The following is a 17,107-nucleotide window of genomic DNA, read 5'->3' as shown; positions in this document are numbered from 1 at the left end:
TCATTGCATACGCGTGGTATAGACTGACATTGCAACTCTAATGCAAGTCTGCATGGTGATTTTTTGTTCATAAATTTAATTGTTACACACATTTCCAAACTCCATGATATAAAGAAGAAAAAATTCTGTCTGTTCATTTTGAAAAAAAAAAAATTAAGCAACCCACCAAAATATAGGCGCCAGCGGGTTCGCTCAATGCAGGTACCGTCCATCATTTCTAAGAGTAAGACCGGACACAGTTTACAGTCAGTGGCATTTTTCAGTTTCCCAAGGCTAATAGAAAACCCAGACTCATAAACTCATGAATGTTTTTAAATTCCCATTTTTTGCTGAAATGGGTTCTAGTGAACCCCCCCCCCCAAAAAAAGAAAAAAAAAAAAAAGAATGTGAGCAGTGCTGTGTATCTGGCAATAGCATCCAGAGGTTGATATTTATGATGTTCCTGTGATTATGAATAGAATGTCATCACATCATTTAAGAGTCACACATATTTTGTTGTACATGGTTTAATGCTCACTAGTACTTTAGTAGTTCATTTATTTTCATTCTATTCTTAACAGCAAGATTTGAGTATCACTTGAGAGACAACTACTACTACTAGATGTCAGCACCATGTCTTTGGACCTCTATGATCATCTGAAAGTAGTTGGCAAAGGGAGCTATGGAGAAGTGTGGCTGGTCAAGCATAGGAAAGACAAGAAACAGGTGAGGAATGATTTTTAGAGTGTGTGTCATGGATAGGATTAATGTTATGAATGACTGTGGTCATGACTTTAAATGCACATTGTTGTCGTAGGTTGGAAATGCACAAATCTCTATTTCCCTTAGAAAGTCTTTGGAGTGGTAATATTTTCCCTCTGTCCATATCTAGTCTGATGTGGTCACTTGATATTATTCTTTGTTGAAGAAATGAATATACAACATATTTTACCATTACCAATGCAGCAACAATTACCCTCTAGTGTAGATTTTTTTTTTCTCAAATGTGAAAGACTGCTGCTTTTTTGTTGTTGTTTACTTGTCACACTGAGTATTAAACTGACTTCTCTCAAGTTTTACATGCACAAGAAGTTACTCATCCTGTCCAGGATTGTCCTTGAAATACTATTACTCCCATACATCAGTTCATTGTCTAGAGGAATAATCACAGGGTGTTAAAAAGCATTAAATGTCAAGATAGTGAATGTGTTGTACAGCCAGTTGACCCAGAGAAATTCAGCAAAGCCTGTGACTGCATTGATTGATTTATTCATTCATATGGCACAATATGTGTGGTTGATACTGTTTGCTGACTATTAATAGTCACCGGGGGCGCACCATGAGGGGTCAGCATCATTCGTCTGTTTTCTTGTGTGGGTGGTTGCGGGGAACCACTTCACCAGGTTAGTTCCTTGCTCTTTGCGATGCGTGAATGAAGTGGGGCGAGAGAATGCTTCGGATAGTCATACACAATATTTCTAATGCGCACTGAGCATAAAGAGAAAAGTCTTAAGCCATGGCTTTAAGATCTGAATAGTAACAAGTCTTTTCACAAATCTCTGCAGTATGTGATCAAGAAGATGGAGCTCCTCAATGCTTCCAAGCGAGAGAAGAAGGCTGCGGAGCAGGAGGCTAAGCTGCTGTCCAAGCTGCGCCACCCCAACATCGTCTCCTACAAGGATTCCTTTGAGAGTGACGAGGGCTACCTCTACATCGTCATGGGCTTCTGTGACGGGGGAGACCTATACACGCGCCTCAAGCAGCAGAAGAACACCCCGCTGGAGGAGAAACAGGTGGTGGAGTGGTTCGTCCAGATCGCCATGGCTCTTCAGGTTAGCGATTCTAGTTTTCCCTCAAGCTCATTATGGCATCCTGTGATCAGCATATATGCAGTCTCATTATGTACAATTTTAGCCATGGTAATATTCAATCATATGATAATGTGCCATATGAAATCACAGTTATATGCTACTCAGGCTGTAATGTGAACTTTATCAATTTGATGGCTGCCAAATTTGCTGTTTCATTTCTATATCTATTGGAATTGTACTTTATCAAATATCTTGCTGTCTCTCAAATGTACACAGACAGATTAGTGTGTGAAGTTGTACAGAAATAGACAAACTGAATTTTGAATGGAATAAGTACTACGTGACTAGCTTGTTTTGGTTGTTTGTCACCGTGTTGTGTGTAAATTCATAAAAAATGACAGTTTTAAAATGCTGCCATCATGTTAACAATATTTATTCACCTTTTCTTTTTTTTTTTGCAATGCAGTACATGCATGAGCGTAATATTCTCCATCGAGACCTGAAAACTCAGAACATATTTCTGACAAAGAGCAAGATCATCAAGGTCGGTGACCTTGGCATAGCCAGAGTGCTAGAAGGTAACAATGACATGGCGACAACTCTCATCGGTACACCATACTACATGAGTCCAGAGCTCTTTAGCAACAGGCCATATAATCACAAGGTCAGTGTTACTTCCTTGCCCATCAGATCTCGTGCATTCTATAATTGCTCTGCGGTTTGTTTTCCTTTTTTTCCTCTATATGTACCATTATATCTCTCTCAGTGTGTGCTTTTTTTTTTCTTTGCTTCAAACTTTGCTGCATTGATGCATTGATTTCTTGAAATTATGAAAACCAATTTTCTTTTTGACGTAAATTCTTGCCCGCCCTCTCAGACCTTTATAAGATTAGGCAGTGCATGACAGCAATCAATTGCATCGATGACATATCAAATGTTAAATGGTATTGTAATGATCATGGCCAATACTATGTTGTCTACAAGTGTTCATATCGTGTGTGTGTGTGTGTGTGTGTGTGTGTGTGTGTGTGTGTGTGTCATAGATGGATCTCCAGTGTTTTTATGGGACATTTGTTCTCTTTGCTTTCAGTCTGATGTGTGGGCCCTGGGGTGCTGTGTGTATGAGATGACCACTCTCAAACATGCCTTCAATGCCAAGGATATGAATTCCTTAGTCTACAAGATCCTCAGAGGAAAGGTAATTATATACATCATGCTGTGAATATCAGTTCAGGACTGACCTTTATTTTGCACTCTTGTTAATCATGTAATGTAAATATTTCTGTTTGCTTATTCATTTTTGACAACTTTGTAAATTTTGTGAGCAGTAAATTTAAGCAGTTGATTTCTTCAGATAACCCTTGCTAATGAAGCGTAGAAAGCTGTGTAATGCATCTTCTAAAATCAGGCAAAGCAAGCACGCAAGCACAAAAGAAAAAAAAAATGACAGATGAAGGCCAGAAAACAAATGAAATGTGCGATTTGCTTCATGGTTTTCTTTAAATGCAGAGAAGAGCAGAGTTGCAAATTCATTTAATTATCATATGTGTTCACTCATGATAGATCAATGTTTTGCAATTGTAAAATTTGTACAGCGAAGTCAACAATCAGAATACCATTGGGTTTCCAGTCAGTGTTATTGCAGACACGTTCCAGATAGTTAGTGCAGATGCGTCATGGATGCAGCGTTGATGAATGTGTGTGATTGAATGCAGATGCCAGCGATGCCCCATCAATATGGGCAAGAACTCATCGAACTGATCAAGGCCATGCTGAACCAGAGTCCAGAGAAACGACCCAGCGTGTCCCGACTCCTGCGCAACCCGTACATCAAGAAGCACATCGCCATCTTCCTGGAGGGCACAAGAGCAAGGTTTGTGGACCAACACATCTTAACTTGTCTTGGTGACCTCCATGGGTCAGCTGATTTACTAAAATGCAGAAGTAACCTGTGATTTGTTGAAATGAAGATGTGACTGTAATAGACTCAGGCATGTCTATATGGCAACAGACTGGAGTGTGCCAAAATTAGCAGCTGTAATGAACTATAACATGAAGCCTTGTTATAAAGTTTGTTTGTATGAAGGGACAAAATTTCAGAAAACTTCCATGACAAAATATGAAGCAAGCCATTGTGCAACAAATGAAGGATAATGAGCTATATTCGTTCTTAAACGTCCGTCAAACTTTTGATCAACTGTCACTTCGAACAGAGAATTGTGGATTTGTACAACATTATCTATTACAAAAGGTGTTTGTGTTAGTGTGTATGTGTGCTTCTGTTTAGCATGGCAATGCTCGGGTTTAAATGTCTGTGCTTCCTTATATAAACACTATAGGGCCTGATCATTTGATATATTGTGACAACAGACCATTGTTTCTCAGATTCAAGTCACCTCTAGAATGTACGTGTATGTGTTGTCTGATGTGTGGGTAAAAATATGTAGATCATTATGTGATCCACGGTCAGTCGATGGAGATACATATTGTAGAACTAGAAGAGATCCTGTAATCACTTATCTTGAATTTCTAATAATTCTGATATATTTACCTATCACATAGCTTTGCCATTTCTACTTTCAGTGAGCTCTGCTTGATATATCTAGGCTGTCCCTGAGTAACTGATTTGATTGTAATCATTTAATATGATGACACAGGAGACCAAGTACATCAGAAAGCAGAAGAGGCTCCAAGCCAGAAATTCAAGAAATCGAAACTCCTCCGCCATCAACAGAAAATGAAGTGGCAAACAGGGATTTGCCTGCCATTGCTGAGGTTTCTGCAAAGAAGGTAATCATTTGATAATTATGAATTAACCCTAACTAGGCCGGGGGGAGGGTCTCCGAGGCCCCCCCCTCGACGTTTCGCGCGATGTATCGCTATCGCGAGAAGCTATCGCCGCGACGTTTCATGACTTTTTTCTTTCGAGTCTCCCGCATCTTTTGACACCAAATTTGCGATGCCCGGGTGCGCGGTTCTGAAGTTGCGCATAAGTATGCACGTGCATGTCAGACCAAAAATTGCTCAAAAACGTGAATTTGTGTACAATTTCAATGCAAACTGTGTTTACAGACAAATTTCATAAAAGCATGATTATCTTGGGATTTTATTGATTAAAATCAATTAATAAAGCATTTTCTTGTTCAGAACAATGTCACGGACAAATTTCATCGAAAAAACAATGAAAAACATAAAGTCGAAAAAAAAAAGAAATACATAAGAAATTCAAAAAACAATAAAATACTTAGGAAATTTTTTCTGATTGCGCAATTTTTTTCTCTTACATTTGCTAAGGACACTAAAAAGAATATTTACACAAAAAATGTGCCTGTTTTGAGCTTTATTTAGTGATTTATACCAAATTGTCTGATTTCATGCATCATTATGCATAAATTAGCATAATTTAGTGTAAATGATAATTTTTGGAAAAATTAACTTCATGGTACTTTAGATTACATCACAGGCAATGCGTGTGCCAATTTTCGTCGCGATCGCGCGGTCGACGGCCGAGATCCGGAGGGGGGGCCTGGGAGGCCCCCCCCCCCCCCCCCCCCCCGGCTCTATCATCTACCTGAATAGCCCGGCCTAGTTAGGGTTAATATCCTGACCACATTTCAGTAATCACAAGAATCTGTCCTTCAGAAAAGAAGAAATAGAAAAATATGTACCCTCACTGAAGGTTTGTATTCATAAATCAGTGGTATATCATCAGGTTAATGAATTGTCTTGTCATACATAGGTTTGCCTCCAATACCAGTAGTCATAGAACAATTTTGGGATCACAGTTTCTGCATCAGAAGTCAACTTATATCTGGCAAAAGCTATACAAATATGAGGAAGTTTAGATATGATTCACTTGTGCATATGACTTTCACGTGCAAATTTGATGTGATATTTTATTCAATTATAAAATGCTAGGCTGCTGTGTCAAGTGTTCACCAATAAAGTTCTACAACAATCCTTTTCTTTGCGTACATCTGAGTTTAAAATTTCACATTATACGCACATTTTCGTAGTGATAAAACTTTATGTGAAAGTGTTATGGGGAGAAATAGTGATATTCATGATTGATTTCCAAGGATAAAAGTGGAGCAGAGAAGTCGTCCGCTCCCAGACCCAGTTCAGCAGGGAAGGAGAGGAGAGGTAGTGCTGGTGTGAAGAAGACAGCACCAACGTCCAGCAAGGAGTCCAAATCTCGCAGCTCAGCATCCTCTGCAAAAACTCCCTCTGAGGTAGATCTCTGAACAACACTGTTCCAATGGTGTCATGCCGGTGAATGCCGGGCTTTTTGTGGTGTTCTGTGGCCGGGGGAGGGTTGATTCAACCACTCCCCAGATATCGGCCGTCGATCGCGCTGACGCCATGAAAATTGGCACATGCATTACCTGTGGCATAATCTACCAAACTATACAAAAAGAAATGAAAATTTTCAGTATATTAATTAATTATGCTAATATATGCATAAAATCATACATTTTGCTCTAAATCCGAAAGTAAAGCTCTAAGAATCCTAATTTCTAGTAGCATTTCTTTGTAGCATTCCTAGCCATGAACTAAATAAAAAAAATCTGGTATCAAAATTAATTTCTTATGTATTTCATTGTTTTATGAATTTCTTATGTATTTCATTGTTTTATGAATTTCTTATGTATTTCTTTGTTTTTCGACCTTTTGTTTTATCATTTTTTTCCCAAGATTTATGACAGAAATAATTTCAAGCACAATTATGCTAAAATTTATTGATTTCAGCCTATGAAAGTGAAAATAATCGTATGTTTATGAATAAGGTGAGAAAAACTCTATTTGCGTAGACTTTATACACAAAATCATGTTTTTGAGCCATTTTCAGTCTGACAGGCATGTATGAAAGGTCGTGCAACGTCATAACAATATGCATGATTTTCGCGAAAATGGGGGGGGGGGGCGTTGAATCACCCCCGGCCTGTTTAGGGTTGAGGATGTGGCCAGGGGCTTGTGTCGTGTTGGCTGACATTCTTTATGCGTATTGCGTTCTAGGAGCATTTGTCATATCAGGAGTAATTGAAAGTTGTATTTCTGAGATAGATAAAGTAAAGTACAATGGACTCTGTCATCAGCGCAAGCTTATAGTTACTTGAACATCTGATATGTATGAAATAGTTCATTTCTGTTCTGTAAAATTATGGTAATTCTATGCATTTTGAGAAACATAAATATGGCCTGTCACTTTTAATATGCTTCTAATTTTGATAACATTTAACAATTACTCAAGCAATTATTGAATTCAATAAAAGAATTCGTAATTAAGGAATTCACTCATGCATGTGTGTTTTCTTTGTTGTTGCTTTATTTGTTCCGTTTTGATTTCCTGCACCCAGCCCAAGCTGCCAGCCAAGAAGTCACGCCCCCTTCCTGTGCCTCCTGTTGGGGGAACCCCCCAAACCAGCAACAGTGCCAAGAGATCGTCAAATTCAGCCGCCAGGTCGACCAGGACATCATCCAGCAGTTCGGTCAGCAGCTCCAAGGACGATTCAAGCACACCACGGACAGATGTGAGTCTACGGGAAGACGCTTCCTATTTCTCTTGATGTGTTTTCAGATATTCCTTTGCTGTGTATGTGCAAGATAGTGATGTAACGTCAAAATGTAGAGGAAAAGAGTCCTATCATTATTTTTGATGTGCAGTCAAACCTGTCTTTGGCGGACATCTAAGAGAGACGAAAAAGTGACCTTTATAGACAGGTGGACATTACATACAGGGTCCGTAATATGCCTTTTCTCTTGGAGGGAGTTTTTTTTTGTGGCTTTATATGGCAGGTGGCCGCTATAGACAGGTGGCCGCTAAGTCAGGTTTGACTGTATGATTTTGTTCTATGTATTAACAGTTAGAAGTTTTATTTACATTACTGAATGGATTTTATTCCAGCTGTGGATTAGAAACACAGGTGTCCTATAGTTACTATAGATAAAGTAAAGGCCATTTGATGTCTACAAAAGTGCATAATTGGACAGATGAAATATTATGTCTCATTCTATTTATCAGTTATGTATTTGTCTACTCGCATCTTCATGATTATGGAAAAGATATCCATGACAAGCATTTTTTTGTGTGTGTCATTGTCTGTGTGCGTGTATCTATGTCATACAGAGATCTTCATCGGCCAGAGCGAGGCGGAGAGCAGAAAAGCTCAGAGAATCTCAGGAGCAGCAGTCACCGTATACACATGGAGGTAGTTTTCTCTCATTGGCTTTAAATTCCATACCTTCTTTTAGTCCCTGTGTATTCTGCAAATTTGTATACAACATTCAACAATAGTAAAGAATGGAGAAATGCATGCTCTTAAGCTCCAAAATAATTTTGTGCAAGTATATTTCACAAATCCACATGTTGTGAATTATGACCTGTAACTCAAGGATGAGTGTACCAAGTGATTTTGGGATTTTAAGATGCCATTGTCAAAACTGTGTAATGTTGTGACTTTTTTATGTCAGTATAAGTTAGATGGGTGCTGACTGATGTTGTGGTTTACATCAATATCCTGGCTTTTGTAAGGAAGGTATATTTTTTCTATTTATTTTTTTATGGGAGGGGGGGGGGTGCGGCATCAGCATTTTTCCCCATAACAAAATGTTTTCACTTAGCCAGGTGTCTGTAAATAAGAGCTACAACCAGTTTATTTTGAACTAATTGTTATGGAGGATCTGTATTTGACTCTGAGATGTTTTTCTGGCTTTTGGATTGTAGTAAAGTTCAGCAAGCATGTTGATTCCCAAGTCGTCACTCACAAGAGTGCAGAGCATTGTGAGTATGCAGTTGTCAACTGTCACTCTCTTTTTTGCTGCTCATTCTGTTTATTCATTCATGGCGTGAAAAAAGAGAGAGAGAGAGACAAAAAACAACATTCCAGCATTCATGTGTGCATTACACAGGTGTATTTCATTGCAGGAATGTGGTATCCAAACTTGTACGGAATGAACAAACTACCTGTTTGCCTGTAGCCATGTTCAGACGTATTTCTAGTCAGAGTAAAAATTTATGGCACGGCAATTACAATTCAAATTAATGCATATCTTACCAGGACCCTTGTGTCCACACGACGGTCGTGGGAAGAAACTCCGACCAATTTATGTGCAAGGGTCGGTGTAACTTCCGGAAGTGGTAGCGCCGCGCACGTCGACCAGGCAATTGTTTTTTTACCAGTGGCATTTGTCTTCTCCATTCTTGTTGAGGGAAATTTCTGCATAATTGCTAGCTTCTTCGTCGCGATCAACTAGGTTAGAATTGCACTATACACGCGCACGTATAGTCGCAAAATGTCAACATTGCGATTTGACCCAGGAAGTTTTACCTAGGTCGTAAGGTATGTAAGTTCATAGGTACTCTGAGGGCTTGTCCACACGGGCAATTTACTCCGACCGGCTAGTCGTGGTAGCGAGATACTCCTGAGAAAACTCAGGAGTATCTCGTTCGGAGGAAGAGGTTGTGGTAAGTTCCTCCAAACGGAGGAAGTTACCACGACCTTGTTCAGACAGGCACTACTCCGACCTATCCTCCGAAGTTACTCCGACCAAGCTTCCTCCGACCCTTCCTCCGAAGTTACTCCGACCAAAACTGCCTCCGTCTGAACACAGCTTGTGTTCACTCAATCCAGCTTTCATCATTACTGTTCATACATGTTGCATAATCAAATTCATTGTGGTTTATGACAGTTACACAGCATGCTGCTTGTGAAAAGTAGAGTAATTCATTAATTTACCCTCACTTTCAAAATAGTTTTGATGCCTTTGTCAGAAAAGGACTCATTGAAGCTTAAAATCATAATGCTCGTGGTGAAACATATAATACAACCATAAATTTGTGATGCCCATTTTACATTTGCCCAGTGGACTTGATGACTGTTTTACCTTTCAGTCATAGGAAAACTGTCTGCCATCAGAATGAAAAAAAAAGAAGAAATTTGGAGAATGATTTAAACCATTTTCATTACTTTGAGGTAAAATATGCAGATTCCATCTTTGATAAATTGTATTATAAAGAGTGTTTTTAAGAGACCCTATATTTTACAGACTGGTATGTCATAGCATTCATTCATTGCTCAGAGTTGGCAACAAGTATCTAGTACTGGAGAATGTATTGCTTCTTTGTTGTGTTATTATTGTGATATTTGGCTCATGACTTATTACTGAGGTCTAGGAGTTATGTATATTCTTGCATTAGTATAATACCAAGAGAGATGCTTATCATGTGAATAAAATGAGCAAATATTTGAAAAAAAAAAAAAAACAGAACAAAAGAAATGAGATGGACCAATAAGATGTGACATAACATTTGGGTTAAGATTGACTTTGCAGCGCAGTACATCAGCTTGAAAGCTTTTTCTTCATTTCACACACATAGATATAGCGATAAAGTGCTTCTCAGCGTATTGTTTGATGCAAATGTGGCTTAGAGCCATTATTTGTGCTTCATTGTCTTCACACTAAATTATGGGGTGTTGATATAGCTGCATCAATGCATGATGTTTTACAAAATGAAATTTAATATGAGCCAATGCCTGCCGTAACCATGCAAATTCTTGCAAAAGAAAAAACAAACAAAGAAACAAAATGAAAGTAAGACCTGTCATAACTGTATAATTGATCCTTAATCAGCCATCAAATCTGAGGTATGCCTGTACCATTTGTTGTATACAACTAGTCTGGCCATCCCACATTGCCCAATCATGGCATCATTTAAAGGTGTTGTGGCTACTTTCTACCTGTCAAGTACCCATTGCTAGGATATGAAGTTGGTTAATTTGCTCATTTGTTTGTTTTTGCTAAGATGTCCAGCTTCCACCGAGCCTTATATACCACATCTAAACCTTTATATTCTCTTATTCTGTAAACACTTGTTTAGAGATATTACTTTTTTGTGTTTGTCTTCTGACATTCCTTTGTGTCAACAGCCATTCAAAACTGGAGATCTTAAATCAGTTTAGGTCACTTGTAATTTGAAATCTCAGTCTAACACAAACCGTTTCAAGTCTATGCAGCCCCACTATTTTTATATTCAGTCTTTATTGTGCATTTTGTTTGTGTGTGTGTGTGTTTTTTTTTTTTTAAATTCCCCTTTCCTCGTTGATAATCATTGTTTCAACATTTCTGTTGTGGTAACCCTCTGTAATTTCCTACTGTTTCCCTGATCTCCACAGTAAGGAAGAGTGCTGATGCTGTGAGCCATGGCAAGGATGAGGTTGACAGTGGCCATCCCAAGAAACCTGTAGCACACACCAATTCAGACCCTGGACCAAAGGTATATATACCACTCGATATCAGTTATTCTGTGCTATTCCAAGAGTTGTTCTTCTTTTGATCCATTACCTCCTTCTTTCTTTTTATCATTATTATTATTGTTGTTGTTATTATTATTGTTGTTGTTATTATTATTATTATTATTATTATTATTATTATTATTATTATTATTATTATTATTATTATTATTATCATTATTATTATTATTATTATTATTATTATTATTATTATTATTATTATTATTATTATTATTATTATTGTTATTATTATGGTTGTTGCTGTTGTTATTATTATTATTATGTTTGTTTGCTGTTCTATATGCTGCATCTACATTAAAAAATAATGCTTGTCCTAGGGTTGATATCATTCAGCTGGGGTTATGTTGCTGCTATTATGATGATAGTTATGATAGTGATGACAACAACATTGATATTGATGATATTCATTGTTATCTGTAAGAGCAAGAGCATGAACAGTGTTGTTAGCATCAATTATAGAAAATAGATGGGTGCAGTAGCAACGGCTTTACTATTGGAAGTAACAGTTGTAGGAGTAGCTGCAGTGGTTGTAGTAATAGCAGTAGCAGTAATAGTTGTAGTAGTAGCAGTGGTAGCAATAGTAATATTCATATTAGTGTTACCATTCCAGTACTGATAATGTATAGATAGGAAGAGATGTGATGACTCCATTCAGCTGTCATAAAGCATGGAACTTACAACTAATTTCCACGTGGAGTTAAACTGAGTAATGACTTTGTTTAGTGTAACTGTTTAACATTATCCCAAGTAGTCTCAACCTGCGTATTGTACTTCAGATTACAGCCGAGACAAGATGTACTGTAAGTCAATTGGGATTGATCTGCTATGTGCTCAAACTCCCTTCCTGATCTGTATTTGACATGACAGGAATCATCATCATCATCGTCAGCATCCCATCAGAAGGAGCAGCCATCACACCGGCGTGGTAGGAGAGACAGCAGGGATACTGACTCCACCATATCAGATGATGAGGAGAAGGAGAAGGGAGAGAACCACACCTCCAGCAAAGGGAAGGGGTGAGAGAAGGGTTGACAAATATTAGCTGTTAGCAAACTTTCAAACAGCTGTGTAATTAATATCAAACCATAAGAACTGGCAAAGAATTATGGAAGTTGAAAGAGTAAATGGAGAATTTTCCAGATATAGTAGTAGTAAATACTGCAAATTATTCATATTTGTACAAATTTTACTATCTCTTTCAGTACCCTTTACATGTTACAGACATGATGAGTTGATTTCTATATAATAAATCTTTTCATTTAAGGGATGAAGACGAAATTGAGGAATTCTCCAATTTACTGGCCACCACGCTGAGACTGGAGAAGAACAAAGGAAAGAAAGTAGTCGACAGAGGAGTGAAGGATGGAGGAGGTGACACTGAGGAACATGAAGATGGAAGAGACTCGCCGGAGTCCCCCGACTTACCCACTCCCCCTTCTACTGCCGACTCCAGGCCCCGGTCAGGGCATAGACTGAATGGCACCCAGGACATTGACATTGAAGCAGCAGCTCCGAGGGCACCAAAGGGTCTAGGTAAGAGACTACTGAATGCACCATGTATTTATATCAAGAGTAATTTTTTGCGGGACTTCCCAACAAGTCGTGAGCAGATGAATATGTGTTGTATCAGTCTGCATAACTGTGATTGTTCTGATATGAGTTTATGGTAATTGTTTGTGCAGGCACTGGTGATTAAGTGCTGATAAATGTATTTAAAAAGGTTTCTTTCTGAAACGTGCTAAATGTTATTTGTTCTCCCAGTGCAAAACTCTAAAAGTAATGAAACAGAGTGCTGTATCTCAATCCCAGCCTTTATGTTCACATGGGCTCATACGTGACACATGCTTTCTCCAAAAATTACCTGAATGACATACATGTAATTCTAGGGAAGAGTATGTTCCAAGTGGCTATAAGCTGTGCAGAACCGTAAGAGTAAAGGGACATCACACGTGTTATGTTATACATTTAAGCAGTTGTTGAATGTGTACAAATGACTGATCTCATTTGATAGTGATAGTCAAGTGGTACAATTGTAACTGTGTACAAGGAACAATGCGTGTAGAATGAATGACACATGAACTTGTAATACATATACGCATGTCTGTGGCAAAAGCTTACTTTGAAGATCATCAGTGGGTTTAGAATGAGCCATATATGTGTGTATGATTCACCTGGAAAAACAACATGGAAATAGCATTAAATCCGTGAAAGTGACGAAAATGAGCTGTGATGAGAGAAAAGTTCAAACATTTTGATGCTTAATTCCTGATTGGTAGGCAACGCAACCATGACAACGTCTGGTCGGCTGATGGACCGCATTGCCCTCTTGAGGAAAGACATTATGCAGGGCATTGGCATTGAGATGCTTACCAAGGCGTATGAGATCTTGGATCAGGAGGAGGATGATGTTACAGAGGTAAGCATTTTAGAGACTACCCTTACCCATCTGGCTTCTAGTAATGGATACATTCTGTTCTGTCAGGAAAGAAGAAGCTGTATTCGGTGTCTTCTTTTGTGCGGTTCTTACCCTATCAATTGAAAAGTATCATTTTGACTTTTTAAAGAAAGGAGTTAGCTTTCTTTGGTGTCATTTTCTTGTTTTGTGGATATCTGTTAATGATGAAGCATGGGAGCTGGGTGAAAATCTCTTCCTTTTGCAAATTTGATTCACATTTGATCCTATTTTTGGAACTTTGTCGAATAGGTGGGTATGCTTCTCACCCCTATTTCAAAAGAGGGTTGCACCTGTGGTTTGCTTGATATATCAAAGCCTAAGTTTGTACCTAATTTGCCGAGGCTCGAGACAGCATTTAGGCAAGAAATAATCTCTTCAAAATGAATAATTTTCCTTTCTCATGCCTGAAATAAATTCAATCGTAGGATATCAAACTTGAGCATGATTTGAAAGGGCTTTTATGATGTAAGTTTACAGTGGAGTGGTAAACAAAGCGAAGAAGCACCTTTTTACAATGGAATTGTGTATGATAACATCACTCATAATAGTAAAGATGATAAACCAAGATAACAAGTTTCAAAGTGTACTTCCGAGAGAAATCCCCATTACCAAGAGTAATTTGTCATAATATTTTTGTCCTCATGTTCCTGAAAATTTGTTCATCATATTGTGCATTGATAAAGGTGCATTTACTATTAAAGGTATTTGCCTCTATTTGTTTCTTCTCATCATCATTTCAAGACCATGTTGCAACAGCTGATGGGGAAAGAGAAATTTGATGTCTACGCTGGCAAGATTTGGCAGCTCAAATTCTGCGAGGAGACGGTTTACGGTTGAGAGAACAGAGCTACCCAGGTGGCGATTGGCGCATGGGATCTCTGAGGTGCTGATGGCAGCGCACTTTGGACGTGTAATGAAGACGGAACCAACAACTTCTGATGGCCCCATTGCAAGACTCTGCCAACATTATTATTGCCTTCACTGAATTGGCAGATGTGGGATGTGACATAGGAGAGCATTGCACATGTTGACCATGCCTTTGATGTCAGATATTTCTTCCATTTGTACATGAACCCATCATTTGTTGCTGTAGTGGTTAGCATTGCCTTTTCTTCTTCTTTTTAGCTCATGTCTTTCACAGCATCGGATGTTAATGGAAACTGCATCAAGAGTTTGTAAAGCTTTAACTATTTTGTAACCCAGTGCTAAAACTGTACCAGTTGCCCTACATGGTACATGCCCTCACAATACCAGCTAATGGTTATATTCATTCTACTTTTGTTTTTGTGTTTTTCTGAATCAGTTAACAATCAACGTAGTCTATTCTTTCCTTGTGAAGAGGACCACAGCAAATATGAGCATGCTGCATCTTAAAGATTCTCACTTCTTTGTAATGTAATGTATTCGTTTCACATTTACACTGTGAATGTCAGTACTACATTTTGAAAGTACCAATGTCACTTATTTATGTGGTCATCAGCATTCTTGCTGTGTAACAGCTGTATTCAGGATGATAAGTATTCATAACATGTGCTACCCGCCACTTTTTATTATGTTCTTGTTGGAGTTTTACCCTAGTCTACAATGGGCATTGTGTTCTCATTTTCTTTGAGTGTAACTTTTTGTTACACTCAAAATGTTATGTATTCAGTGAAATGGTCAAGAGAAAGAAAAGAAAACTCTCTGAAAATTAGTGCTAACCTGGTGTTGCCCTGAAACAGGTTCCAATAAAGACATTGGGTTTTTTTTTTTCTTTCTGCAGTGTAAGCATAATTAGACATGAAAGTTGGCGCCAATCTAATGCAACCATATTTAGTATTGTCATGTTTATGAATGACAAAATTGGAATACATAATGAGGCATTTAATCAGTGTTAGGAGGATTAGACCACCAGTACTATCCTGACAGGGGTCGTGATGATTCGTACTAATGTTTGTCATGTTGTCGGGCTGAAGTGACTGACCACAATCTTTGTGCTTTAGGACAGTTTTTGGCAGGGCTGGTCCCTGATTGAGTACCACCAGAGTATAAAACAGTCATCATACACCAAACCAGACAACCGAATTCACGAAGGTGGTACAAATGAAACCATGGTTTAAACCATGGACAAAAACCATGGAGCGCCAAGTGTCCCACGGAATATTTCATTACGAAATTGGTCATTTCGTTGACAAAATGACCATTTCGTTAATGGAATTATCATTTCGTGGACGAAATGTTCATTTAGTTACAAAATGTTGTCATTTCGTTACAAAACAATCATTTTATCGATGAAATGACCAATTTCGTAAAGAAATATTCCGTGTGACACTTGGCGCTCCATGGTTTTTGTCCATGGTTTAAACCATGGTTTCATTTGTACCACCTTCGTGAATTCGGGCCTAAGTGTCATGGTAATCCTCCTGATGTTGAGATAACTTCACCACTGGACAGTCCTCAGCATTACCTTGACTCTGAACCAAATGCCTACAATCACATTCCTGTGTGTGCAAATGGAATTTGCTGTGAGTTGTTTCATGCATCATGTTCAAACTTTGTACTAGTCATGCATGTTGTAATGATGTTTGCTATATAGTTATGAATTATAAATGAGGAAAATAGAAATTATTATAATGATGTCAGTGTGTATACTGTGCTGTTACAAAGATAGATATTATATGAATTATGTAGGATACTGTGGATGTTTTATCAGTGCATGAAGTTTGCCAGTAAGGTGATTGATATTAATATATAGGTTAGACAAAGTGTGTTTGGTTGAAAGGCACAGTATCCGTCCACACAAATCGATATGTGATTTAGTGCCATGGTGTAATGTCTTTGTGTCTATGTTATTTACAGCAGTGATTAGCACTAGTCTTACTAGTAAAATATACATCAATTATTAGCAAAGATATCAATATTCTAAAGAGCATCTGCCCCATGCACTTTATGTTCCTGTGTTAAGGCATAGCATTGTAGTGTTGGCAAACAGCTTTGCCCTTTTGCTTTAGTGCTGCTCTCGTGTTTCATGTATTCACACAAATAGCATTAAGAGGTGAACCTCTAACACAAGGTGTCAGGGAACAGAAAAGCTCATATTTTTCTGTATATTTGGGGACTGCTTTTCATGATTGTTACATTGCATTTTAGCAGGATAAATGCTGGGGTTGAAAGTGTACTGTTTGGAAGGTATTATGAAACCCTATAGCTAGAATTCACAAAGATAATTTGAATCAAATCCATGTTTTGAATTTAGTCCCTAGACCAAGACAAGGACAAAAATAGTCTTACAGTGCACATGTGTGTGTGTCAGCATGTGTTTAGAATTGGATGTCTGTTGGGTTGTTTTCACACCTACAGTGTATCAAGAACTGGAATTGTAATGCTGAATTGCAAACACGATCACAATTGTGATTCAAATTATGTTTTGTTCACAGTTCATTCACATAGATAAGGAAGACTTCGCAGATTCTGCGGTTTTTAATTTCACAGTAAGAAGGGGAGGTGTGGCTTCTTTCCGAGATCTTATCAATTACTCTTGAGTCGTAAGGAGTGCACACTTTGAATGCAGT

General features: G+C 38.2%; 1 protein-coding gene across 1 annotated transcript; it reads left to right on the top strand.

The window, feature by feature from the left end:
• Positions 1-565: 565 nt before the first annotated feature.
• Positions 566-14,794, top strand: LOC140246018 (uncharacterized). Its single transcript, XM_072325467.1, has 14 exons — positions 566-705; positions 1,545-1,811; positions 2,257-2,454; positions 2,881-2,988; positions 3,506-3,663; positions 4,448-4,580; positions 5,870-6,022; positions 7,148-7,321; positions 7,918-7,999; positions 10,964-11,064; positions 11,969-12,117; positions 12,366-12,634; positions 13,378-13,517; positions 14,298-14,794. The coding sequence occupies exons 1-14, from the start codon at positions 613-615 to the stop codon at positions 14,391-14,393; spliced, it is 2,121 nt and encodes a 706-aa protein (XP_072181568.1). The 5' UTR covers positions 566-612; the 3' UTR covers positions 14,394-14,794.
• The last annotated feature ends 2,313 nt before the right edge of the window (positions 14,795-17,107 follow it).

Source organism: Diadema setosum, chromosome 2 (genome assembly GCF_964275005.1).
Source record: "Diadema setosum chromosome 2, eeDiaSeto1, whole genome shotgun sequence".
NCBI classification, from domain to species: Eukaryota; Metazoa; Echinodermata; class Echinoidea; order Diadematoida; family Diadematidae; genus Diadema; species Diadema setosum.
This window is presented reverse-complemented; position numbering and strand designations above follow the sequence as displayed.

Coding starts and splice junctions, on each gene's coding strand:
- LOC140246018 (XM_072325467.1), top strand. CDS start 613: ATGTCTTTGGACCTCTATGATCATCTGAAAGTAGTTGGCAAAGGGAGC. Junction 3,664..4,447: donor CTGGAGGGCACAAGAGCAAG/GTTTGTGGACCA, acceptor ATGATGACACAG/GAGACCAAGTACATCAGAAA. Junction 4,581..5,869: donor CTGAGGTTTCTGCAAAGAAG/GTAATCATTTGA, acceptor TTGATTTCCAAG/GATAAAAGTGGAGCAGAGAA.